Here is a 23,859-nt window from a genome sequence, read left to right as displayed (position 1 = left end):
GGTTCTATGGTGCCATTGAGGCTACAGCAATAGCACAGTAGCAGCGACTGTCTCGATTGAGAAGGTCGAAGGACATTACCATTCCCGAGCTTAGTATGGTGTGCTTTGAGCAACCAACGAATGCTACAGCGCAAACTCCAAGACTGTAGATGGTCTCAGCGCTATGGCACTGTGGTTACTAGCAGGCTTTGGTGTAAAGTGTGGTGGTGACGGGGATGTCCAGCCTCATACCTGCCGAATTCGGCCTGGAATCAATATGCAATCAACAGGGATACGGTTGTGCCAAGCCAAAGTATCGGGACAAGACCATCAAGAGAGAAGGCAGAGGATTAGTGGTGCGTTCGGGCTGGTCATGCGTCAGAGTGTCGAGAGAGTGTCGGGAGTACAAATTAGTGGGTTAGAGAAGATAAACGTGAGAGTAGGACTCCTACCTGAAAATGGTGACCAGCCGCCTGCTCAGTGGTCAGAATGGAGCTTAGGCGAGATCGCAGGTGAAGAAAGTGATGCGTGGACGTCTGAGCCATTGATTCCAATTTTCGACCCACGTGTGGTGAATACAGCCTCTTCCCTCGAGAGAGGACACGAGGAGGTCGTAATAGACGAATCACGATCCTCTGGCGGTTCGCGTTACCTGCACACGTTGTTGCCCTAGACTCCCCTCGGACATGTATGATAGACCTGCATCAAGAAAAGCTTGTTCCCGTATCTCACAGGCACATTTCCGCAGCCTCTGGTCTTGTTGTTGATCCCTGAACCATTGTTGCGCTCAAATGGCCCGGATGGTGACGCTATCTCGGATGATGTACAGAAGGAGCATCGTCATGGCTAGCCCCACCAATGCTAAGCAAATGATGCCACTCGGCGTGCCTGTTGCGACGGCGAAGCTCCGGAGAAGCGCTGAACGAAGGAAGGAAATCAGGGCGGGAGACTCTTGGCAATTTGCTTGGCTGCAGAAGCTCCTGCTTTGTTGCGCAAAGCGCGATTGGCGAGTGTGATAGCAACGCGCCGGCAGACAAAAAGGGCAATCTAGCGTGCGACTTGCCGGCCCGTAGCAATCACGCGCAACAAATCCTGAAACTGCCAAGGCTGAATCTTAGATAGAAAAGGCATGGAAACGAGCCCCGACCAGTGAAGCATCTGATACGACGGCACTGCAACTGGAGCGCGACCGCTCTATATGCGTTCCCGAGGACATGTGCGACAGTTCCCTCCTTGCGGGACCTTGGGCCGTTGAATCTACCTTTTGATGATTGTTAGGGTTCAGGGCGAGAGGCGCGAACATTGAAGGTAGCTTGTCGCCGCCTCACGGAACCGCCAGATGGAGAAATGTCCTGTAGTGTGTGTTATAGCATTAGCAGCCGGCGTGACAGGTATAGCGTCAGTGGTGTTTCCACCGGGGATCGCTGGGTGCAGTTGGCGATAACAGATAGGATGAATGCGGCGGCAGACGCACGGACACGACACGGCAGAAAACCTCCGGCGCTTGCCGCTTTGACCAGCGCTCCGTGCCGCACTCCGCATCCGCCTCGCGCACGACATTCCTCAGTGTCTTGAAAACCTCCGCCGCCCTCTCACGCATTTGCAACCCACGATGGCGTACTCGGCACATCCTTCTCCGTCCCAGACTAATCCCTTCCGACGTCACCACACCATATAACGTGTGGTAGACCGTATCCTTCCTGCACGTTGACTCTCCGCGAAGACGCTCAACGTCGCAACTCCTTCCGTCGATCGAGCCCTTGGCTATCAGCAGCACGCTTCACATCATATGCGTATGTAGAGGGAAAGCGGAGGTACAACCGCTTGGCATTGCAGAGGTCCTCTGAGAGAGATCGGAAGCCATAGGTAAGATTACCGCGCCAGCACGCGCTGTGTTCGCTCCATCGCGGTGCACGTCTGCCCCAGTGTGACGCATGCTCATCAAGCAATGGTATCGAGATATCGTCCCTCCACACGATGTCGACATGCCCATGCTGGCTCTCATCTCTCGATATGAACTACAGCGATGCCAGGACTTAACAAGTTGATATTGAACAGCCAGGCGCGGAAAGCGCCGCTGATGCAGAGAGCTCCGAGGGATGTAGTCTTGGTCGGTCTGGCCAGCATGTGCGCAGCTGTACGAATCGATTCCTGCAACCACAGCTCCGCCCCATCAACATCACGAAGATTGTCACCAAGGTAGTGTCGATGCATATATGATATGGCTGCTCATGTTTTTAGTCCAAGCAGCTTTAGCCGGATCTTATCCAGCTATGGTGCACAATGACCACGCCAATTCTGCCAATTGAATGTGACCCGTACGAAACCTCAACTTGGCCAAGCCGGAACCTCACAACGGGGCCACGCCCACCGAGGAAAGCCTACCAGTATGTGGTACAAGAACACAGCAAGTCATCCTCGGTACTGTGACCTCCGTCGTTCGCCGTAGGATTATTGGCAAATTTGATGCTGTCTACTTTGCTCGAGAAGTCTGGGAGTTTGTGTTATTTGTCGCTGCACATTACAAAATAGAACAAGACTTTGTACTTTCTTCATTGTCTACTCCTATATCATCATCTCTCTACTACTCTACTTCTCTCCGTAAAGCAATCACTGGGCTTCCTCTTCACTTCACCTATAACCTTCAAGACTACTATAAAAGCCTCCACTAGTTCCCAATATACGCCTCGCTTCTACACCGAGAAGTTCCGAGTCTTTAGCCACTCCTCAAAGCCCGGAACGTTGGTATATAGTGATCGCTTGTGTCGCGAGAGCGCAAACCTCGCTGGTCAGGAGGTATAATGACGGTAGTCAGAGTAACCGCTCCGTTGCTGCCGCCCAGCACATCGGTGGAGATGGCGCTAACACGGCTGGCCGTCGTGGTGCCTTCGTTGATAGTCGTGCGCACGGCGTCTGCCTCTGGGCCGGGAATGCAATCAGGCGGAGTGCCAAAGTACCGAGCGCCGATGACGCCGGTAGTCAACCCCACGGTGAAACTGGAGACGTACGGGTTCATCAGGAAATTCCAGATGCTCTGCGCTGCAGGTTTTGCGGCATTGATCTGGTTGACGACGGCTTCGGTTTGCGCGGGAAAGTAGTAGTTGGCAAGGATAGGGAACCCGTACACGCAGTCGCGGATCCTCCGGCAGACGTCTTGACCTTCGAAGAGTTCCGCTACGTCAAGAGGAGAGTTCGCTGTGGAGTCTTCAGCGAGCGCCGATGCTGCGACAACAGCGCGTTCCGCCACAAAGGGTGACAGGTTTTTGAGATCGTATTGAGTAAAGTTGAATGGGAAGTCTTTTCCATACTCAAGAGGTGCGAAGCTGGCGAGGCGAGTGTTACCGGACCAATCCTCGGGTTTAACGCCAGAGAAAGTATCCTGGGCGATCTAGTTCCAGCGCCATAGTTCGTCGTCCATTTCGAAGAAGTCGCCGTGGGTGATGCTGGTCACAGAGGTGGGGGCTTCTTGTTGGACGTCTCTGCGCTTGATTTCTCCGCTGATGACTCTGTATCCACCAAACGACTCTCCTTGGTAGACGTTGACGCAGCCGGTATTGCCAGTCGAGATGGATGCGCTGAGATCGCAATCAACACCATTTGGAAAGAAGACCACTGTAGACTGGGGACCGTCACCCTCCTCAGCCACTATCAAGACGGAGCTGGTTTGCGGCCCCAAAGTGCCAGGGTCGTAGCAAGTACCATCTTGAACAGCTTGTCGAGCACCGAGTCTCTGGCCATTGCAATCAAAGCCAGTGTAGAACACAATTCGGTAAGTGCTGCTTGATGTTTGAAGAACATCTTTCTGGTTGATTCTTATCTGATAAGAACGGAATGAGGTAGTTGATCTGATGATAAACTGTGTGAGGAGGGTGTGTTTTGCTTGATTTGCTCGAGGAACTGTCGCCTTTTATGTTCACATTTTCCAACTTGCTTGCGATCCAGTCGTCTCAGTCGTCGTACCAGCTAGCATGCTTTCGCTCGGTGACCTCATGTCCATCTGCTACGGTGGCTCTTTTCACTTGCCGGTACCCGATGTTGAGAGGCCTTCCCTCGAAGCTATCTTTTGATGCGGCATTGAACTGTTACGCATATGGCGAGTATGACGATGCGAGGACAGTAGAGTCGTATGGAGGATCATGATCGATGGTATGGTGTTAATTCAGGCCTCCGCAAGCTGCCTAGAAACTGCATTCAAGCCTTGGGAAGTGACAATTGATGCGTATTGTAGACACGTGAATTTCAGGCGGTGACATTTAGTATGCAGTAGTCAATGTCAGAACACCTGTGATCCGATCGCTACTCTCAGATGCGAGAGTACGTCAATCGCATGTGACAGACAGTGAAGTCGTGACGAGCACTCGATCCTGAGATAGCATTATTTGATCGCTGGGTACTAGCAGTAGGGGAAGCAGCATATATGGCGCGGTTTGGCTGAGCATACAGTCTCCTGGGAATATCCCTTATGTTTGTTGGCAATCCTGGTGAGAGGGTTGGTCATGCCAAAATGCTGATTTCTATAACCCGACGAAGCCGATGCGGCGAATCTGTATGCCAAGAAGATCTTGTGCATCTGCCATGGAACTGTCACGTCTGGCAGTGGGCACTCACTCGCCCCACATTAAGTGAGCCGCATGGGTCAACTAGGCTCTGTCGACGGTACGCCCCGTTCCTTAGTGTGGTCGTGTAGATGACGGATCCAACGTGACTAACTTGGCTGCCAAGTACTCGTCTCACGTATCTGACGACTGAGCTGTTCTCGATTGTACGTCTACTGTCAACTCCCATTACAGGAAAATAACGTAGAGCTTGCGGTCCGATGATGCGATTCCTTGAGTCTTTCTATGCTCATGCATGGTTGAATATAGACAAGAATCGACTATATGCGACCAGACTGGGAGGCCTTAACTGACGGTGACTACATCATATGTCGCCTTAGTGATGGAAGCCGATCGGTCAGAGAAATGGATAATATGGTTCCCGTCTTGGAAAGTACATTCGGGTCATTTCGAAAAGGGTCGGCTTAGCTTGTATTCCCAATCCTACTATCGCAGAAACAGACGCCGTGGACTTGGCTTGGTTGCCTTATCCTCGCGTCGATTGAGGAAACTCTTGTGTTAGTGGAACCCGAAGCCGTCTTGCCGATCAATTCCGAATGAGAACACGATCTTTTGAGGGGATGGTGCCCGGCCCGGGTAGAACGGCTCCCTCGTACTTGGCGTGGCTGTGGACCAGCGAGGAGATGATAAAGATGTATGACGAAGACGCAGGAAATTCTTGGTACTCTGGTTAAGTGATACAGTGATAGAGATCTGGTCGTCGCGACCTGGTGTGATATAGGCACAGATGACCCTCGCACACTCTCACCTTGCTTCTTGCATCTTCTCAGATCGCTCTCAACGTTTATCTTTAAGAGGTTCCCGATCTTGTCAACAGCTCTCGACCCACAGATCCAGTTTCGCAAACCTTCCTTTGAAAGAACCTCTTTCCAACTACTCATCACAATGTCTGACGACAAGGACTTTCAGTTTGAAGACCCTTGCCCACACAACGAGACCAGCGCCGATCTTGCAGTACAGCTCGCGGTCGAAGAGGGACATAGCAGCATGAGCCATGATGTTGACGCAGCCTCGGTCGAAAGCGCGAGGTTGATATATTGGGTCAAGTTGTTTGTTGGAGTTTCCGTGGGCGTGCTTGTCGCGTTTCTGTACAACAGATACATAGGCATACCGCGACAGTCCTGCCCGCCTTGCCCTCTGCGTGAGGTCCGCACATGTTGAACGTGGACGACAGGTGTTGTGGGAATGGCAGAAGTCGAAGGCAGCTCATCGTCCCCGTACATGATTGATGGAGGTGCGCCGCATCGGCGCTCCTTGCTTACCCTCTACGAGTCGTCTTGTCGCATACTTTAGTATAGATTATTTCGATGAGAGATCGTGTCGTTCCACAATTCCAGTCCAGTATTGTTCGGCCACAATGCAGTGCAAGGCGTGGTGTGGGAACTAAGATGGTGGGCTGGGCATAATGCGGTGAAGTCAACGGCGACTGTGCTCCTCCCCATCGCGGCGAGCTGTCATATTGTTCGATAAACCTACAGATAAAAAACCAATGGTTCAACAAGCTTTGTGCCGAAGGCCGAAGCAGGAGTGCTGGTGATGACATGGTAGACACAAGACGGCGGCGTGTGATGCTGAGAAGAACATTGAGCCTGCGTCGAGGGGTTTCGTACCTCCACCAGCTCTTCACACTCGTGAGGGTCTTGCGTCCAGCTCGTTCGGAATTATTAGCCTCGATTGGTGCATGATCATGTCGTCGCTCGGTCAGCGCAAGAGCTGCAGCCGTCCGCATTCATCTCCTGTCGCGCTGTAAGTCCAATCACCGCACCACCCGTAATTGAATACCTTCATCGCACAACGAGCGACTGACGGCGCAGTCGTGATGAAGCATCAAAGCAGGCGAGTGATTGAGCGGAAGCTGGGAGCGGGGTCTTGGCGCGGCGATTTCGCCGCGGCACTTGCACGCGAACGCATCGCGTACAGCTGTCCCCGTACCACGCTCGTCTGTCACGCAGCGCATACACATTGAATCGATGGAGTGACTCGTCATTGTCAATCACCACCTCCAGCGACACATGCCTGCGCTCGATCGTCGGGACATAATGCATGCAACTGGGTGTTGGTTGCTGTTCGGATAGCGGCGCCATGGAAAGCAGCCGACACGTACGGCCATCTTTGTGAGGACTGTAAAGAGCGCATGAAGCATGCAAGAAGATGAATATCTCCATGGCGATGCTCATCCAGGTTGACCGCCGGTGACGACACCGATCTTCGCCATGACCAGCCACCGCCCCGCAACACTCCCGTCTCGAACCTCTGCAATGAAGCGTCGCGACCGTCGCGACCGCCGATCTGTCCACAGCCACCACCCAGCAGTCAGATGCTCCAGCGCAGCGGCGAACCCGGCGATGCCCGCGCCAGTCAATGCTGGATCTCAACACACAATGGAACGGTATAGAGTGTATCCCACGATGCGAGACGGACATACGATCGGCATTGCGACAACTGCCACTAGTTTCTGACGAGACGAGGCGTGGCTCACGATACTGGTACAAGAAGATCGGCCAACGCGCGGGTACAGTCATGTCAAAATGGCTTGTCATGTGGAAGCGGCATGTCCCAGTCGCTTTTCACCCCACATCTGGTGCAGCTGAAGTCCCGCGGCCGTCATAAAGACATACCTGTGTGAGACTGCTGCTCCGCTTCAGAGTCTCTCAACCGCACATTGTCACAAGACTTATTATGACACCGACCAACATCATGCGACATCTCAGTCATGCCATGGTCATGTGAGGCTATTTGTGTGCTGACCACGACTACGGCCACGGGATAATGCGGCGTGCCACGGGTAGGCAATGACGAGCATCTCGTCGAGTAGACTTTACATTGCCGAACTGTACTGCATTCTCTAGTATCTACAAGGAAACGCCTCTTATCCATTACACTGTGTGAGGTACATCAATCAATACTCGAGACTAGAAAACTTTCCCGACCATATCGCTCCTGCGCGTCACGCCCGCCTTCGACTCCAAAGCGGCGTATGAAGTCGCAGCGTAGATGTCGTTGGAGAAGCTGAAGAGATTCTCAAGGCTGATTTCCTCACTAGGGGTTGTCCAGCCGATCTCTGTCGGCAAGCGCTCATTCACTGTTCAAACATCAGCACCCGTTCATCTACTCAACATTGACGTGACACATACCGAAAAAGTACTCTACAAAGTCTCTGCTCGCTGTCTTCTCCGTCTTGTTGCCGAAGACGAGCATGTATCCGGCACCTTCGCCTGCACTGAAGTCCGCAGCCAATTCCGACAAAGCGAACCTCGGGTTGTACTTTACGGAATCGATCATGCGAGCGAGCCGCGCGTTGGCGGCCATCTGGATAGTGATCACGTCTTCGGTCCAGTAGGCACGGGTCTGGTTGTATATCGTGTCGTTGAAAGAGACGGCGTCGTCAGTAAGGAATTTGTCGGAACGACTGAACAACGGTTCGTATCAGTGATGCACTCGAGATGCAGCAGATACCGTCACTGGTTGGTTGGAGAGAAGAACTCACCTCAAACTGGCATCATGTTCCAAGATGTTATGGTTGCCCAGGGTGTCCAGGCCCCAGGTCGTAGCATTCGGACCTGGGTTCGTTGTGAGCGCAAAATTGTACAACAATTCCGCGATGTCGGCGCTGATGTTGAGGCTTGTCGAGAGAGCGTGCTTGACGGTAGGGAGCGTGAAGTTGCGACCTTCGCGGGGCAAGAAACCATGGTTCGCCAGAGTGTTCAGCATGGGACAAGGACCTCGCGCTGGGTAGTGTCAGCATCGGATACCATAGGTTAAGTAAGTGTGGCTAGACTGAAACGTACATTCTCCAGGCCCAGCTGGATGCCAGCTCTCGAAAGAGCCCTGAGCATTAACGAGACCGACACCCGCAAGAGCACTGAGGATGAGAGATGACATGTGCATGACAGCGGTTTGTTCGATGATGAAAGAGAGATCGATGATAGTATCGGCAAAGTCCTAATCAGAGATGTCGCACTGAGTTGAGTATCGACAAAGGCGTTCACCTCCGCCTTATAGTGTATTCCCTGGACCGAGAGAGGCAATCTCACATAGCCTTCAACGGGCGATATTGCTAGTACCACAGTCGTGTCATGCCTAAAACTCCTCTCGAGCGTCTCTATAGTGCTCATTACGTGGACTTTTCCTAACCGATGCTGCTTTCGGAGCATGTAGCGAGATGAGGCGAGAAGACAGTACTCAGGCCCGCCGTTCGCTTAGTGATAGGATTGTGTTGCAGTTCGAGACCCCGGACGACATCTTAGACAATATGCCAGAGTATTGGAACAGTGGAAACTAAGCTGGGGATTAGCAATGCCTGCCTCTTCAATGGTCACTCTCGACTAGGGACGTGCTTGCGGGTAATCGCACTACGAATGTCCGAGTATTGCGACAAGGCACCATGTTTTCGGGCACTGTCGTAGTCATCATCGCGGGCGTACCGGTGGGGCAGCTGAGGTATCACCATACTTTGCGTACGTGATTTCGCATCCAAATTGCTTGCTTTGCCGCATACATCGCCAGGAAGAAGACATAAGACAACGGCTGTGTAGAAGCACCTACGCGAGTGTGGCTTCCAAGAATAGACAAAGTTGCGAGCGCGGTACGGGCTGGGGCGCAGCGGGCCTCGTGTAGCGGGGAAACGCGCGAAGTAGCGAAACTCGGTAGCGCACTCTCCCTCCCGCCCGTCATCATCGGGACGCCAGCACAGCCACATCCGAGTCATGATACGCCGCGCATTGTCAGGACAGGCGGCGATCAGTCAGGACCAAGGTATTCCTGATGTGCGCTGCGGAGGTATATCTTTACTTTCGAGGGTACCACAATCGACGCCCTTATCGCTTCCAGCTTTCTACCAAGACGCTGCAAGCTTGTTGCTCAAGTAAACCCACACTACCTAGGGACACTTCGATACCAGCGCGAGTGAGGGGCGGCGCAGCGGCCAAAATCGTTGATGTGCCTGAGCGTGGCACAGCTCGTCATCAGCCGACAGTTATCCAATGGCAACGCGTGAGCAAATACCCGCTTACGCCCACTGGATGAATGTCATGTAAGCTTCCATCGCTCGACGGCTGCTAATACAATGCATGCGATACACGAAACTCGCCAAGGTTGCTGTCCCAAGCCATCTGCTAATGCGAATCCTGCAAAATGTAAATGGGCCATGCGCTGCTCATGGTACCAGGGTGTCAAGACGATCACGAGTATCTTGCTATTAGTATTCCGCTTCGGTGGCTGAGAAGTTCGTATTGAGTTTATTAAGGCACCACCAGCGAATTTAGCGATCACAGAGGAAAAATTTTGCAGCCCCTATATAATGGTGGTCTCATGTTACACCTCGAAGCCATTCCGCTAAAAGGTGTAAATTCGGCTGGTGAGCTGCACAATAAAATTGTATAGATCGAGATGTTCAAACACCATGCACTTGGTCCTGCAATCATACAATAGTACTTTTGCCCAATCTGCGTCTCTACAGCACGTCAGGAAATCGTTTATAATACAGGAGATGCTTTCTAGACGCGGTAGCTGACAAGGTGCTTCTTCGAGGAACTTCGTGCTACTTACGACCCACGCATTTATCTACTAAACCTCCTCTAGTAGCAAAGCATAGCCATAGAAAGCGAATAAATTATCATCTGCGTAACGCCGTCGTTGCGAAACCTTGTCGGGTTCGTCTGCGTTGAGACAGGGGAAGGTTAAAGATTATAGACGAAGTCGCAAGCTCGCACTCGATAGGTAGCTCGTGCGTGTCCTTGGTGATAGCAGAAATATAGCTAAAAGAGTTAGCAAAGTGAGTTTCCTGCTGAGTGGAAGTTGTCCGTACCTTGGTTCCTCTCTATTATCATTCGCTCTCTACATCGTGATACTTGTCTCTACCGAACTTTCTTCCAGAAAGGTATTCTTGTCTTATATAATACCTTTTGATCTACTCAATGCATCGTAGAACAAGATAGTTCTCTATCGAAGATAATTTTGTCGTCTGTAGATGAGGTAGATTACAATGCGCGGAATGTTAGTCTTCTCCGGTGCACAGGCATTTGTTGATGACATATGTTCGTGATAAGATGCGAGCATGCTTTCTGTATTGTCTCCATACCAGTCACTTGGCCACGAACACTACCGCGTTGTCTAACAACATTGCGCCTTACTGATGCGAAAAGACCCAGTCGTATTGTCATATAATACACCTAATGCGCTCTATTGTATCTAGCAGAGCGGCAGGAAATCATCCTCACAAAGATCACTGCAGATCAGTCTAACTCCGCACAGCTTGCTTCAGCTGCACCATCAACGGGATCTTCTCCCAGAGTGTGAATACCCTCTGCTTGTCTGGCCAGCCAGAACTGTCGGGGTGCAATGCGATATCGAAGTTCCAAAAGAACCGAGCAGCGATGAGTCGCAGCTCAGCATATGCAAGATTCTTGCCGATGCAGTTGCGCGGTCCAAAAGAGAAGGGCTGAAATGCTGCTTTTTTATCTGCGCTGAACTGCGGGTCATACAAGGGATGATCCGGACTGAGCCATCGCTCTGGTTTGAAGGTATCTGGCAGAGAGAAGTTGTTGGGGTTGTGGTGGACGGCCCATTGGTGGATTGTGATGAAAGTCTACAGGGCTTTGTTAGTTTTCGATCAGTTGAACGCCTGTAATCTCAGACGACAACTGCGTACAAAGTGGAATATAGGCAGAGCAGTGCAAAAGCAACGGTAGATTCCAACTTACACCTTTAGGGATATAGTGGCCGTTTACGTATTCCCCAGGGGAAATGCGCGGTGGCGTCTCCACAACTGGTGGATAAAGTCGCAAAGCTTCCTCGATACAGGCGTTCAGATACTTGAGATGGCCAGTAGAAACCATCGTGATTTCCTCCTCGGTGCTGAAAGCTGCCCTGACCTCATCCTGAAGAGTCTTCAAGGCTTGCGGGTTCGTCGTGATCCAGTAGGTCAAGCCGGAAAGGGCAGTTGCTGTGGTCTCACTGCCAGCTATGATCAAAGCGTCCGAGTTTGCCAGGATTTCTTCATGGCTCATGCCTTTCTCATCGTTGTGACGAAGGATGTACGTCAGGAAATCTTTCCGGCCATCGGGTGCTGGGCCTAGGGCTATCCTGCGCTCTGTCTTCTCTCTACTCATTTCCTTTTGTTCACGACGCTTCTAAACTTCTTCTTTGGACACTATCAATGGGATTAACCAACGAAGCAAAGGCATCCTCAGCAAGGCCGTCATTGCAACACCAACTCTGATGCCAACGAAAATCATAGCGATAAATGGATGATAATCGCTGTCCTCTAGACAATGGAAGGGTTCTCCAAAAGCTAAGTCCCCGATGATGTCGAAGGTCGTGAAGTTATACCACTTGAGCATGTCCGTCGGTTCTTGCAGCGTAGCCTGTTTCCGCAGCTGCACAAAAAGTTTGTCCACGTATTGCCTGATCAACGCCTCCTGCTCCTTGATGGCAGCATCAGAGAAGGCGTGTGCCAAGAGACGGCGCTGCCGCCGGTGACTCTCTCTATCCGTTGGGAAAATAGATTGGTTCGACTTGTCTCCGATCTGATAGAAGTCGTCCCAGTGAGAGAATTCAGCTCGTCCGCCGCGGCTATGCCCAAAAACTTCGGGCCATCCGATTGTTCCGTTCATGGACAAGTGGTTCGGCCCAGTACGAACGATGTCGCCGTACTTCTCATGATATTCGAGAATCTTTTTAGTGAAACGACCTCTCAACTGATTTTCAATGGCTAGTGGAAGTCCAGAAATGGCGAAGTGCTTCGGTCCGGGGAATTTGCGAAGAGGGTGGAAGTAAAGTCTATAGACTGCAAGACCTAGGGCGTAGACCACAGCCTAGAGAAACGATTAGAAGGTGGTTGTGTGCACAACACAGAGACACGTACGATGCCAGACAGCAGCCACATGGCAGATAACGACTGATGAAGCGACATGGCGACCCCGGCGACCGGAGGGGCTCAGAGTCTTGGTTGAGGTGGAAGACTGAAACCGAGACAAAAATGCTGCTCTTCGAACACAAAAGACAGTGTCGGTAGTGCAAGTGTGGGATGATAGCAGGATGACTTTGCCGGAGAGGGTAACATGATATATACCATAGACCAAGCCTGCTCAAGACACCAAGTTTTCGTCCTTGCTCTCCTCGTCCATGACGTCCAAAGACCAACGACGGCCACACCTCGCTTCTAACGTTTCGCTTTGAGTTGTAGGTGGACCCGATCAGTTACCACAATACATTACGAGTGGCCGAGACTCGACATAACGCTCGGAACGTGAGCACACCCGAGCCGCCAGCCTTTGAATAACGTTATCGGTCAAAGATCTCCGACAGGGAGCGCTAGTGCCGGAAAGCGTTTACGCCTGCTCCCGGCCTCTTCGAAGCGAACGCCGCAATTGTTGATTAGTCGATCTGATCTCTGACTTGCAGAGTCAATCTGAAGCCTGTGGGTACATGGTCACTTGCCAGTTGCCTGTGCCATGCGTATTGGTCCAATTCAGCGCATCTCAATGCCTCAGGTCACCCAGCCTCTCCAACAGCCCACGTTTGTAGAGGTCGTCTGTCTTTCGCATGTTGGCATGACTATTCTTCTTTCACAGAAACCGCCGTGTTTGAGATGCACCTAACGCTCGCATCTTGTCTTTCGGCGCAACGTCACCCCCCTCTCTTGCGCCAAAGTTTCCGTTGCAGGAAGTATCGACCGTTCGAACGTGCAGATTTCACTGGCTATGCTTTAGAAAGGAGGTTGCAGCGTGCGCAATACCAAGACTGAAGGTTCGCGTCACCCGACCCTGTTATCTGCGCCGAGGTGCAGTACATCTTTTAGTGATGCCTCGATCTCGTTCAACCGAGAGTCCTTATCCCTGTTCTCGGCCGTAACTATGCGGTACGCGGGAGAGCTGTCGAGGAAGTAACGAGGAGTCTGTGGTGGTGCAGATAACGAGATGTAGCTTGCAATGTGTATCCGTTCGATCGGAAGGCCTGTGAGCCCATAACAATTTACCATTATACTCAAATCTTCTCTTCCATCAGACTTGTTCGACTTGTTCTCACAACATCTTCTTCGCCCTAAGCTCCAAGATCGAAGGATGAGTCGAGACCGGCCTTCTGTTCGTGTGTGGGGATCACCATGCAAGCCATCGGCTAGCTCTGAATCCTTCGTTGGACGTCTGACGAACAGCTTCTCTTTCACTTTGCCCTATGTAGGAAATGGTTCGGACCGTACCGATGAGCTTGCGTTGCTGAAGGTGTGCTCCTGTGTAGGATGGAGATGGCGGATACAGCCATCCGGGCATACCCACTTTTTGAAGCGTTCTTCTACCCCGCACATGGTGTGATCAATTCTTGGCGCTTGCCGAAGTACCAGTCCTTCCCCACCATCTGAGATCACCTCGCAACTCTGCATCTCCTCTTCACAACCTCACCACAACCGAGCCATCAACAGTGCGTGAATAAATGGATGCGCGCCGCACTACAGCTGTAGGTTGATACGTTCTCCTTCACGCGAAAGGCAGTCACATTGTAGGCCAAACCAGCCTCGCAATCCATGAAGAAGCTGGTCTATGGAGTCATTGGGATTCTCAGTCGTCCGCGCCGATTACTTGCAGTGCAAGAAACAGACGCTTCTTTTGCCTGCTTTGCTCACTCCGCCTTGGCTTCGCTTGTGGCTTGCAGGTGGCTTGCAGGTAGCCAACATGTTCTCTGCGCTAAGAAATGCAATGCATGTCATATCTCTATCGTTGATGGGGGCATTCCGATGCAAGAAATCTGTACACCGATCACAAGGTTCAACAGTGACGAGGCTTAGCGACTGCAACAAACAGGCTCACCAGGTTCATCCTGTACACATTTATCTGCGCTAGGAACCGTGGTGCAAAGACGTTCTGGGTAGCGGATTGGTCATCTCACTATACCTGCTCGTTCCCACTGGAAATCGCAGTGCAGCTGTCTCATGGCATGCAACCCTTCCCTATCATCTTACCCCGCGAGTGGCTGGAGTCATTCCTTTCGGAGCAGAAAATGCGTTACAACTGTTCCACAAATGAACGACCACGTTTTTACACGTCTGCTTATCTATGCGAAGGATTGCAGTGCATACTTGCAGTAACTTTCATCTAGATCTCATGCTGTAGCGCGATGACGCGTATCAGCTTGAGATGATTACAAATTCCCTGATTCTTCACATTCAAACGAACAGGTTCTCTTAAAATAAAAGACGTCGCAAGCATAAAAATAGCACATGAGCCATACCCGCATCACGGTAGACGCCGCTGCCGTATTCAACGTATTCAATGGCTGCACGGATAGGCTACCTCCGTGCCGTGCCACCTACCCGACGGCGCTAAAATCGGAGTATGTACCTTGTTCGGCGGACAGCACTAGGCGCTTTCCGAGTCATTTCCTTACTATACCTGCTTCTCTCAGTGGTCGTTCTGAATCGATCATACCTGCTTTTCTACGCTAAAGACTCCAGTGCAGTGCCCGACTCCGCTCATTCAATTCGTGATTAATCGTGCTTGGATATTTGCTTTACTTTTCTCCAGCATCACACCGTTGCCAATGCTCGTCATACTTGCCTGGGACAATGTGACACACCGTCTACTATGATCGGATGGAGCGCGTGTGGCATAGGACCCACAAGGCAATTGTTCACTAAGCTCACGGTCATCCTGAACATATGCACGTTGATTGAGGGTACTAATCAAGAGACTGATTGGATGTACACAGCAGTACGAGACTCTTCCTTCCGAGGCATGAAGCTCAAATCCCCGACGCGACTGGCTAAACGTATGCGCCAATCAGAACCTCAAAAGATGTGCCGCCACTGTCAGCACTCTCTTTGGACGTCCGTGTTCAACCGAGTTCTGAGCACCACCCATCCACCACCACCATCATAGCCATCAAGCACATCCCTCAGACCTCTTCCTCGACCAAGCCCTCGGCGAAGACCTCGTCCTCCTCAACTGGCTCAGCCTTGACCCGCTTCGCCATCGAAACATACTCCTCCTCCAACTCGCTCTCGTCCTCGGCATCGCTCTCCTTGTACTCTACCTTCCTCTTAGAACCGCCGCTCTTACCGCGCTTACCGCGCGCCGCAGTCGGACTCAGTGTCTCGTCGCTATCGACCTCCTCAGAGACTTGCTTCTTCTTAGGAGTGGCCTTGGCACGGGGACGCGGTGTTGACTTTGCGGTGCCAGCAGCGGAAGACTTGGACGGCGTGTTGGTCGCGGAGTTGAGGTTGATCTGGCCGGAGACATTCTTCTTCTTCCAAGAATACAAGCGGTTCTCGACGGCTTTGGCGGTGCATTCTGTGGCGGGTATTAGTTCGATACGGTATTCCGAACATGGTTCGCTTGGAGATTGGAGGTGACGAAGGACGGGGTGAGGCGTTGGAGAAAGGACTTGGGGTAGAAGGAGTGAGGAATAGAACGTACCCATGCCAGCGGCAGAAACGCGCTCAGCGATCTTGGTGCAAAGCGTCTTGTTGAAGGAGATGTTGCATTCTTCAAAGACGCCATGGAGGAGCTACATGTTCGGGTTAGCGATTGTGATGTCATTGATGCGATGGCGGCGGAGGTCATGAAACTTACGATCGCGTCCAGCTCGGATGTCCACTTGATGGGCATCTTGAAGACGAAGAGGAAGATCTACCAGGCTGTTAGCATACGGACGATGGATTGAGGTCGCTGGACTTACTGTTTGTTGTTGTGGTTCGCGTAAAGCAATTGGGTATGCGCGATACAGGTCAGAAAAAGGCTGTTCAAAAGCGATGTGATGTCGTTGCTAGGAAAGGTAGAGAAGTAAGAGGAAAGGTCGAAAGGTTATAAGAAGGTTCTGGCTTTTGAACCCCACTAGGAAGCGAGGAGGATGAGAGCAGGTTGGCGAGGACAGGTGAAGGTGAGTCCGTCGCCCAACAGAGAAACGCGCGGCCTATTTCCACCCTCACCTCTGCCTCGTGTTGAGGCTATGCGATGAGGAAGCGGTCAGATATCGGTGGGAAAGAAGGGAAGTGACATAGGCTGGAAGACATTGGATTGCAAAAACAAGAAGCTATCGTCAAGTCTAGTATATCCACGGTCTTTGTTGTGTAAGCAGTGACTGGGGCTACTGATCCAAGAATGGGTAGCTCGGGTATTAGATGTAATGAGAGAAATGCAATAGGAACCCTCTGCCTGCTCAAGACACGAACAACAAAAAGCCAAACCAAACCTACCACAACCTCTCAAAAGCAAACCACCTCGTCGGCCTCGTCGACAAATCCACACTCCGCCTCCACCGATACATGATAAGGAAAACACGAAACTTCTAATCCCCCTTCCTCTACCGTTCCTCTGCTTCCTGCATTATCTCGTCAAAAGACCTCTCGCGCTCCTGCTTCGCATCTTCCACGCTCTGCTTGTCCTCATGCTTGACACCCTCACCAGCGGCCACCTCCGTCTTCCCGTCTTCTCCTTGCTCCCCACCATCCTCTCTCGCTCCACCAACCCCAAGCCCAGGATCCTCCGTCTCCACCGTCCCCCTCTTCCCATGATGCCACGCCTTCCACAGATCCAGTATCTGTTTCTGATTCTTCCTATTCGCCACCACAATCTTCAGTTCCTTCGGAATCGGATACCTGCCATACACCGTCAGCTTTTACACCTCCACATGCGCCATTGCTCTACCCAAAAAGACCATTGATACTAACATGCGATCCATAAAATCCTGTTTATCAGCCTGCTTCTCCGTCATACCCGGTCTCTTCTCCATCGTTTCTGCTTCGCGCATAAAATACCGCGCCCATCGGATTTCGTACATGAAGACTGAGGGACGGCGGTAAGGATTCAGGGTCTGCGAAACGGGTTGATCTTCTTCGGTTTTGAGGGCATCTAGGACTTCGCGGCAGAGGCTGGGAACGGAGATATTCGCAGAGGGGTTTTGTGAGCACTCGTGCCAGAGGGCGCGCAGGCGATGGACAATGTTTTCGTAGGCGAGTTGGGGGAGTAGGCCGCATGGGGGTAGATTGGTGCTGAAGAGGGTGGGCACTGTGTAGTGGGTGCGGTCAGTGCGCGTAATTCAGTCGCACAGCATAGCGCTTTAGATCCAGATGTGTTTAGGGGATTGAACGTACTTGACGTATCTCCCGCATCTCCATTCTTGCCAGATGCGCCGTCAACGTCTTGCGCATGGCCAGCCGGTTCGGCGTCCATCTTGGGAATGTCCTCGTTGGCGACGTCGCACCATTCCTCGTCTTCCCGACTACCTGGTACATGTCAGCCTCTTACATCCGCCGTAGATCCCTTGCCGATCTTAGCGTACCGTGCATCGTCGGTACCTGATCTGTGGACTCGGCTAGACTGTTGATGAGAAACGAAGGCACCCAGGACATGTAAAGCGATGGTATGGAAGACCAGGTAATGAAACTGCTAACTGGAATGCGCCGACAGTGAAGGAGTCGGAGATCAGGAATGAGAGTGATGTGGTTCCAGCGTGATAGCCATAGCACGAGCTAGAAGGGTCGAGCAAATAGGGCGTCTCCGTTTGCGCCTGCTTGCCCGGGCGCGGTGGTGCAAACCAACAGCTCATGACGTCAGTGCGTGGCTGGACCCTGGAAGTGGTGCGGTATCACGAGACGTCGAAATACGGTTAGGACACTTTGGCTGGAAAGAGGCACCGAGAGAATGAGACTTGACTACTCGACCATGGTCGCACACTGGACCCTTGCTTTTGACTTGGAATCACTCCAGCTCATGCTGCGACCTAATCATCTATCCATCTACAAAGCCTTGCCCATGAACTTCCTCTTGGTGTAGCTCAGCCACCACTTGCTCGGTGTGTTGGTGTCGTCTGCGTACACCCTGTTGAGTAACCGCGTAGCCAGCTCTTGTCGCATCTGCATAATGTACTGGCGCAGCACCTCTGCTTGGTTCCTGTCCGCGGGCGCCTCAAAGGCCTGGTTCAGCGGGAATCCAGCGTCGCCCGGGATCGCAAAGTTGGTGTCGAGCGCAACGTTCATGACGGCCTGTACACATGGTCAGCGTCCGTCCCGCTTTCATCACATGACACCACGATGCTACCATACCTTTTCAGCTTCTCTCCGGCTCATGCCCGGCTTGATCTTGCCCAGTACCTCGCTGACGAATAGGATGCCATAGATGAGGACGCGGTCGGCGGGTCCCTTGATTTCAAAGTTGCGGAAGAAGGTGTTGGCGCGGAAGAGGGCGAGGATCTCGTCGAGGGGATCGTACGAGTCGTGTGAGGCGTCGATGGTGAGCTCTGTGACGTCGGCGGGCAGGGCGGGCAGTTGGACGGCCGGGCCACGGGTGCGTGTGCGGAGCGGGAGGAGGGCGAAGTTGCCTGGTGCGCCGTCAGTGTGTGCTGCACACGGCGGAGCGTGATGGGGTAGCTGTACCAATCAATTGCTGATTGGGCTCATCGAGGAAGACGGAGTGGTAGGCCTAAGGGGTGTTAGCTGCATGCTCCTCTCGAATCTGTGCTTGTAGTTATATGTGTTTATTGTGCATGCTGACTTACGGGCATGTTGGGTCGTGTGTGGCCAATGCAGCGTCGTGTTTGGTGGTGACTTTGCTGTGCTTGAGCTCGGCGGAGGTGACGGGGCAGCTCCGCTCGGTGAGGTGTGCTCGTAGGGCTGAGCTGGCGGGGGTGACTAAGCCGCCCATCAACGCGTCTCTGCGCGCGGCGCGTCTCCCCGACTTTGCTGTATAGACCGCCAATCCGCCTGTTCAGCTCCTCGAATTCCACCTCTACACTCAATAAAGTGTTCGGCAGCATCAGCACGGTCATCGCAATGTCCGACTTCGAGGATGAGATGGACGTGGACGCGCCCGCAGTAGACACCTCCATCACTTTTGGCGGAGACCAGAAGAAGGGCAAGAGGAGCGCTGCAAACCTGCCGGTTGAGGCTGAAGACTCTTTGCCATGGTGAGATGCATAGGCCACTGCTCGTCAAACAGCTGCTAACCATTTCACAGGGTAGAAAAGTACAGGCCAAGCTCGCTGGATGACGTCGAAGGCCACCAGGACATAATCGCCACCATCAACAAGTTTGTAGACTCAAATGTACGACTTGCATCTCCGTCTATAAACATGCGCTAATGTCACCAGCGACTGCCCCATCTCCTCCTCTACGGCCCCCCAGGTACCGGAAAGACGTCGACCGTCCTCGCCCTCGCACGCCGCATATACGGGAACAAGAACATGCGACAGATGGTCTTGGAGCTCAACGCATCAGACGATCGAGGTATCGACGTCGTGCGCGAGCAGATCAAGACATTCAGTAGCACAAAGCAGATCTTCTCTGCCGCACCCAAGGCAGGAGACTCATCGCTTGCGACGTTCAAGCTCATCATCCTAGACGAGGCAGATGCCATGACTGCGACTGCCCAGATGGCCCTGCGACGCATCATGGAGAAGTACACCGCCAACACCCGCTTCTGCATCATCGCCAACTACACACACAAACTCTCGCCCGCCCTGTTATCGCGATGCACGAGGTTCAGGTTCTCTCCGCTAAAAGACCAGGACATCAGGCATCTAGTGGACAAAGTCATCGACGAGGAAAAGGTCAACATCACACAAGATGCCACCGACTCGCTCGTCACACTCAGCAAAGGAGACATGAGGCGCGCACTTAACGTACTGCAGGCCTGCCACGCATCAAGCACGCCGCTCCAAACACCAGGCAAGCCCGCACCCGACTCGAGCACCATCGTACGCGACCAGATCACGCAGACTACCATTTACGACTGCATAGCAGCCCCGCACCCCTCCGACATCAAGTACATCATTGAGACGCTGCTATCCAAGAACGACATGACGGAGTGTTTGCGGACAGTCAACAACCTGAAGATCATGAAGGGTCTTGCGCTGGCAGATATCCTCACGGCGATCAGCGATGAGCTCGTCAGCAACGACGTTCCACCGCAGGTTATGGTGACATGGATGGCGGGTCTGGCAGACATCGAATACAGGCTGAGCGGAGGTGGAAGTGAAGCCATCCAGACAGGCGCCGCAATCGGCGTTGTAAGGACAGGCGTCGAGTTGTTGGAAACGGGCAAGAAGTAGTGCTGCCCGCACGCATTGCGGCAAAAGAGTGATGCAGGAGTGTTAGCAAAATGATACCATTCGATGCGCTGAAGAAATGCGACAAAACTTTGATGCTCGCCGACCAACGATCGCAACCTTGATGATGTACTACGAAAGTGTGGGAATTGGATGTCAAGACTGGAGGGACTAGCGCAGCCGTTGCATGTTGTGGCAAAAAAGACACGAGAGAGTCCTGAAACCGGTGCCATCCGAATGCGCAAAGCTACCTGACCGGATTCCCTCCGCGCCATTGGAGAATCGCAGTGGTGGCATTGTACTACACAAGAGTGGGGCAAGGCGTGTCAAGAGTCTCGGAATCACCGTGGTGATAGGACGAGAGTCGTGTTTTGCGCTAACCACGCTAGTCAACATTCACGCGACCCGAACGCGCCCTCCGATCGGCGTACTCTGGGATGTATACACGGCGCACGCCACATCAACAATCAACACCGCACTCTGACTTTACAACACTCGCAATCAGACAGCCGCGAACGTCGCCGCTTGCGCAACACACACGCGACCACCATCTCGTATAGTAAACAGCCGCCACAAAGGCGCGCATGCACTTGCACACCATGCCTGTCAAGGTACGTCGGCGCGAAAGACCAACAATCACGAGTCTGATCGTAGGCAGCGAAGAGAAGGCCCAACGAAGCAGCGGCAAATCACTCTGCGTCGAAGCATCGACCCGCTTCCTCTACTAGCAGCACCTGAACCCACCAAACTGCAAGAACGTCGCGCAAGCGAAGGGAAGAGCAAGCGACCGCCAAGATGGCGAGGGCCCGTACGTATCATTCTGTGCTTGGTATGGAACAAACTTGACTAACCTAGTCACAGCAACACAACAACACTGGCAACATGCAGCCAAGAAGCGCATCAGTCGCGCCCGAGTGCAACAGGATGCCAGCACGTGATGTCCAAAGAAGCTCTTCGCATCAGCCATCACCATCCCAAAACATCCAGCTCCGCTTCTCCTTTTCGCAATCCTTCATTGATGATGTTGAGCGACAATTGCATTCCGAAAACGAAGCCAGGTTCAACCGCAGTTTCTCCGGATTATCCATGTCCACGAGGTCCAACCAGTCCTTTTCCAGTTCAAGCCCAGGTTCTGACTTGACCGAAACTGCGTCGCCGGTGCAGCACGTGTCGTCGCAGAGGTCCATCTACGAAGAGGATGTGCAAGCACCAGTATTGACGAAACCGGGCAAGAAGAAGAAAGAAGGCTATGGCTTCAGCTACTCAGAAACCTTCATGTACGACTCAGACGACTACCCAGACACAGAGTGCGAATGGGATCCAGACGCACAAGACCAAGCGCAAGAAACGGAGCCAAACACACCCACCACACCCACCTTTGGAAACACAAACCCGTACCTAAACTGCGACGGCGAATATACAAGCCATCGCAGCGAGCAGTACCAACCGCAGCAAATATACCCAACCCAACAACCCACACCCGGCCAGAGCTTCAGTTCCTCGCCCCCACCCGCGCCCTCCTTCGACGACCTCGTCGTCCTCCGCGACATCGGTTCCTTCCACCTCACACGGCCCCAACGCCTCCTCCCATGCACCCACGCCACCCGCGAAGACACCATCTACCTCAAAACCCGCGCCCAAACCCTGTTATCCAAGTACCAGGAATCCAGCTCCATCCAACTCGCGCTCCTCACGCGTCTCGAGCGCATGTTGTACGTTGAGCAGCGGCGGCCTGGGGCAACGGAAGATAGTGTTGCGAGGGCGTTAGGGGCTTGTGCGGAGAGGCTGGAAGGGTGGTTGGTAGCGAGCAAGGAGGAGAGGGTGCAGACGGGAGAGTGGAGGGGCGTGGTTGAGCATGAGATTGAGTGGGCGGGGTGGATGGTGGAGGCGGTGGGGAGGGGCGTGTTGCATGTGAGGAGGAGGGGGTGTCGGTGTAGACCGGAGTGGGAGGGGGTTTGATGGGGAGGTTGGGGGAGATGGTATGTAGGAGATATCAACGATCTTTTCGGATCTCTGTTGGAAAGCGGATGATTGACTTTTAGGAGGGGATGACTTGGCGTAGCTAGGTCTTTGCTGAAGTGAGCAGATGGTCATCCACTGGTATTTTGAGCCTATGATATGTGGCGTGGAAGAGCACGTAGTATCCGATTGCATGGTAAGACTAGATGGTACGAATACAGTGGTTGGAAGTTTTATGGTAGCCCCAGCAATCCAGCGCATATACAAGCGGGTTGCGGCTGAGACGCGCAGCCTCTAATACCCAGGGCCTACAGTCCCTCATCGTCATCCTCATCCACGTCATCCTCATCAATCGAGTAAAAACACTCATCGCCGTCCTCAGTCCAATATGACACATCACCAATCTCGTCATTATCAGTGAGCACGGCGTCTACTGGGTCCCCGTCGCTTGCATCACCGCCACCCGCATGGCGGTCTGACCAGACATACTTCCACCGTGTGCCCTTCTCCACACTCGACTTACTCACATCTTTCCGGTTCAACCAATCGATCTTAACTTTGCGATACTCTATGCCATAGATCTGTTCCCCCTCCGGGACGTACGAGCGCCTCAAGCCCTGTTTGTGCATATGCTCGACGTCGACTTTGGCGTCCAGAGCGTCGCCTTTGCCACCAGAGATTTCCGTGACCGGGACCTGGAAGTCACCTCCGATCTCGAGAGCGCGCTTCCGCTGCTCAGACACCTTTGCGTCTGTGATGGTCGCATATCCTACGACCAGGTAAACGTTCCTCCCGCGCTTGATCATTTCTGTTTCCAAGAAGCGTCGGACAGGGCCGTCGGTGTCGATGAGGTTGTCGAACCACGGTCCCGAGTTCTGCATCCGGTACGCATGTGCTTTTAGTGTTGAGACGCGGAAGTTGTCATTGTCTGCTTTTCCGAATCTGCCGCTTGCGATTTTGCTGACTACGGCTTTGATGTTGGTTGCGGATTCTTTGAAGATGATTTCGTTGAAGTTTTTTTGAGGGGCGTCTGTGATGACGACTTTGTCGATGTTGGGCGGATCGAAAAAGTCTAGGTGCGGTTGACGCGCATTGAGGACTAGTCGTCCAATGCGAACATCTTTGGACGGAATGAGTAGGAAGTCTTGTGAGACGAGGGTTTGCCGCATGGTGAGGTCTGGTGAGTCTTTTGGTCTTGTCAAATGTGATACTTGCTCATAGGTGGCGTTTCAAGGCGTTTAAGATGGATGTGTTTTTGTAGTCGTCCGTC

At 52.8% G+C, this 23,859-nt stretch overlaps 9 protein-coding genes across 9 annotated transcripts; 2 read left to right on the top strand and 7 right to left on the bottom strand.

Moving 5' to 3' along the window:
* Positions 1-2,695: 2,695 nt before the first annotated feature.
* On the bottom strand, positions 2,696-3,777 carry ACET3X_008770 (uncharacterized protein; the record flags this gene model as incomplete). Its single annotated transcript, XM_069454979.1, has 2 exons — positions 2,696-3,367; positions 3,679-3,777. The coding sequence occupies 2 exons, from the start codon at positions 3,775-3,777 to the stop codon at positions 2,696-2,698; spliced, it is 771 nt and encodes a 256-aa protein (XP_069304372.1).
* A 3,730-nt stretch (positions 3,778-7,507) lies between these two features.
* On the bottom strand, positions 7,508-8,483 carry ACET3X_008769 (uncharacterized protein; the record flags this gene model as incomplete). The annotated part of the gene is made up of 4 exons (XM_069454978.1): positions 7,508-7,677; positions 7,730-8,004; positions 8,083-8,323; positions 8,384-8,483. The coding sequence occupies 4 exons, from the start codon at positions 8,481-8,483 to the stop codon at positions 7,508-7,510; spliced, it is 786 nt and encodes a 261-aa protein (XP_069304371.1).
* A 2,350-nt stretch (positions 8,484-10,833) lies between these two features.
* Positions 10,834-12,507, bottom strand: ACET3X_008768 (uncharacterized protein; the record flags this gene model as incomplete). The annotated part of the gene is made up of 4 exons (XM_069454977.1): positions 10,834-11,181; positions 11,297-11,725; positions 11,810-12,409; positions 12,460-12,507. The coding sequence occupies 4 exons, from the start codon at positions 12,505-12,507 to the stop codon at positions 10,834-10,836; spliced, it is 1,425 nt and encodes a 474-aa protein (XP_069304370.1).
* Positions 12,508-15,482: 2,975 nt separating this feature from the next.
* ACET3X_008767 (uncharacterized protein) lies at positions 15,483-16,195 on the bottom strand (the record flags this gene model as incomplete). Its single annotated transcript, XM_069454976.1, has 3 exons — positions 15,483-15,877; positions 16,004-16,094; positions 16,160-16,195. 3 exons carry the CDS (start codon positions 16,193-16,195, stop codon positions 15,483-15,485), a joined length of 522 nt encoding a protein of 173 aa, XP_069304369.1.
* A 694-nt stretch (positions 16,196-16,889) lies between these two features.
* Positions 16,890-17,874, bottom strand: ACET3X_008766 (uncharacterized protein; the record flags this gene model as incomplete). The annotated part of the gene is made up of 4 exons (XM_069454975.1): positions 16,890-17,184; positions 17,257-17,593; positions 17,680-17,811; positions 17,868-17,874. The coding sequence occupies 4 exons, from the start codon at positions 17,872-17,874 to the stop codon at positions 16,890-16,892; spliced, it is 771 nt and encodes a 256-aa protein (XP_069304368.1).
* A 450-nt stretch (positions 17,875-18,324) lies between these two features.
* ACET3X_008765 (uncharacterized protein) lies at positions 18,325-19,088 on the bottom strand (the record flags this gene model as incomplete). The annotated part of the gene is made up of 4 exons (XM_069454974.1): positions 18,325-18,570; positions 18,631-18,905; positions 18,961-19,006; positions 19,083-19,088. The coding sequence occupies 4 exons, from the start codon at positions 19,086-19,088 to the stop codon at positions 18,325-18,327; spliced, it is 573 nt and encodes a 190-aa protein (XP_069304367.1).
* Positions 19,089-19,356: 268 nt separating this feature from the next.
* Positions 19,357-20,633, top strand: ACET3X_008764 (uncharacterized protein; the record flags this gene model as incomplete). Its single annotated transcript, XM_069454973.1, has 3 exons — positions 19,357-19,490; positions 19,541-19,628; positions 19,674-20,633. The coding sequence occupies 3 exons, from the start codon at positions 19,357-19,359 to the stop codon at positions 20,631-20,633; spliced, it is 1,182 nt and encodes a 393-aa protein (XP_069304366.1).
* A 596-nt stretch (positions 20,634-21,229) lies between these two features.
* Positions 21,230-22,483, top strand: ACET3X_008763 (uncharacterized protein; the record flags this gene model as incomplete). The annotated part of the gene is made up of 4 exons (XM_069454972.1): positions 21,230-21,241; positions 21,289-21,438; positions 21,492-22,342; positions 22,399-22,483. The coding sequence occupies 4 exons, from the start codon at positions 21,230-21,232 to the stop codon at positions 22,481-22,483; spliced, it is 1,098 nt and encodes a 365-aa protein (XP_069304365.1).
* A 414-nt stretch (positions 22,484-22,897) lies between these two features.
* On the bottom strand, positions 22,898-23,758 carry ACET3X_008762 (uncharacterized protein; the record flags this gene model as incomplete). The annotated part of the gene is made up of 1 exon (XM_069454970.1): positions 22,898-23,758. The coding sequence occupies one exon, from the start codon at positions 23,756-23,758 to the stop codon at positions 22,898-22,900; it is 861 nt and encodes a 286-aa protein (XP_069304364.1).
* Positions 23,759-23,859: the final 101 nt, after the last annotated feature.

Source organism: Alternaria dauci, chromosome 8, assembly GCF_042100115.1.
Source record: "Alternaria dauci strain A2016 chromosome 8, whole genome shotgun sequence".
Taxonomy (NCBI): domain Eukaryota; kingdom Fungi; phylum Ascomycota; class Dothideomycetes; order Pleosporales; family Pleosporaceae; genus Alternaria; species Alternaria dauci.
The sequence above is the reverse complement of the archived record's forward strand: the minus strand, read 5'-3'. Positions and strand labels throughout refer to the sequence as shown.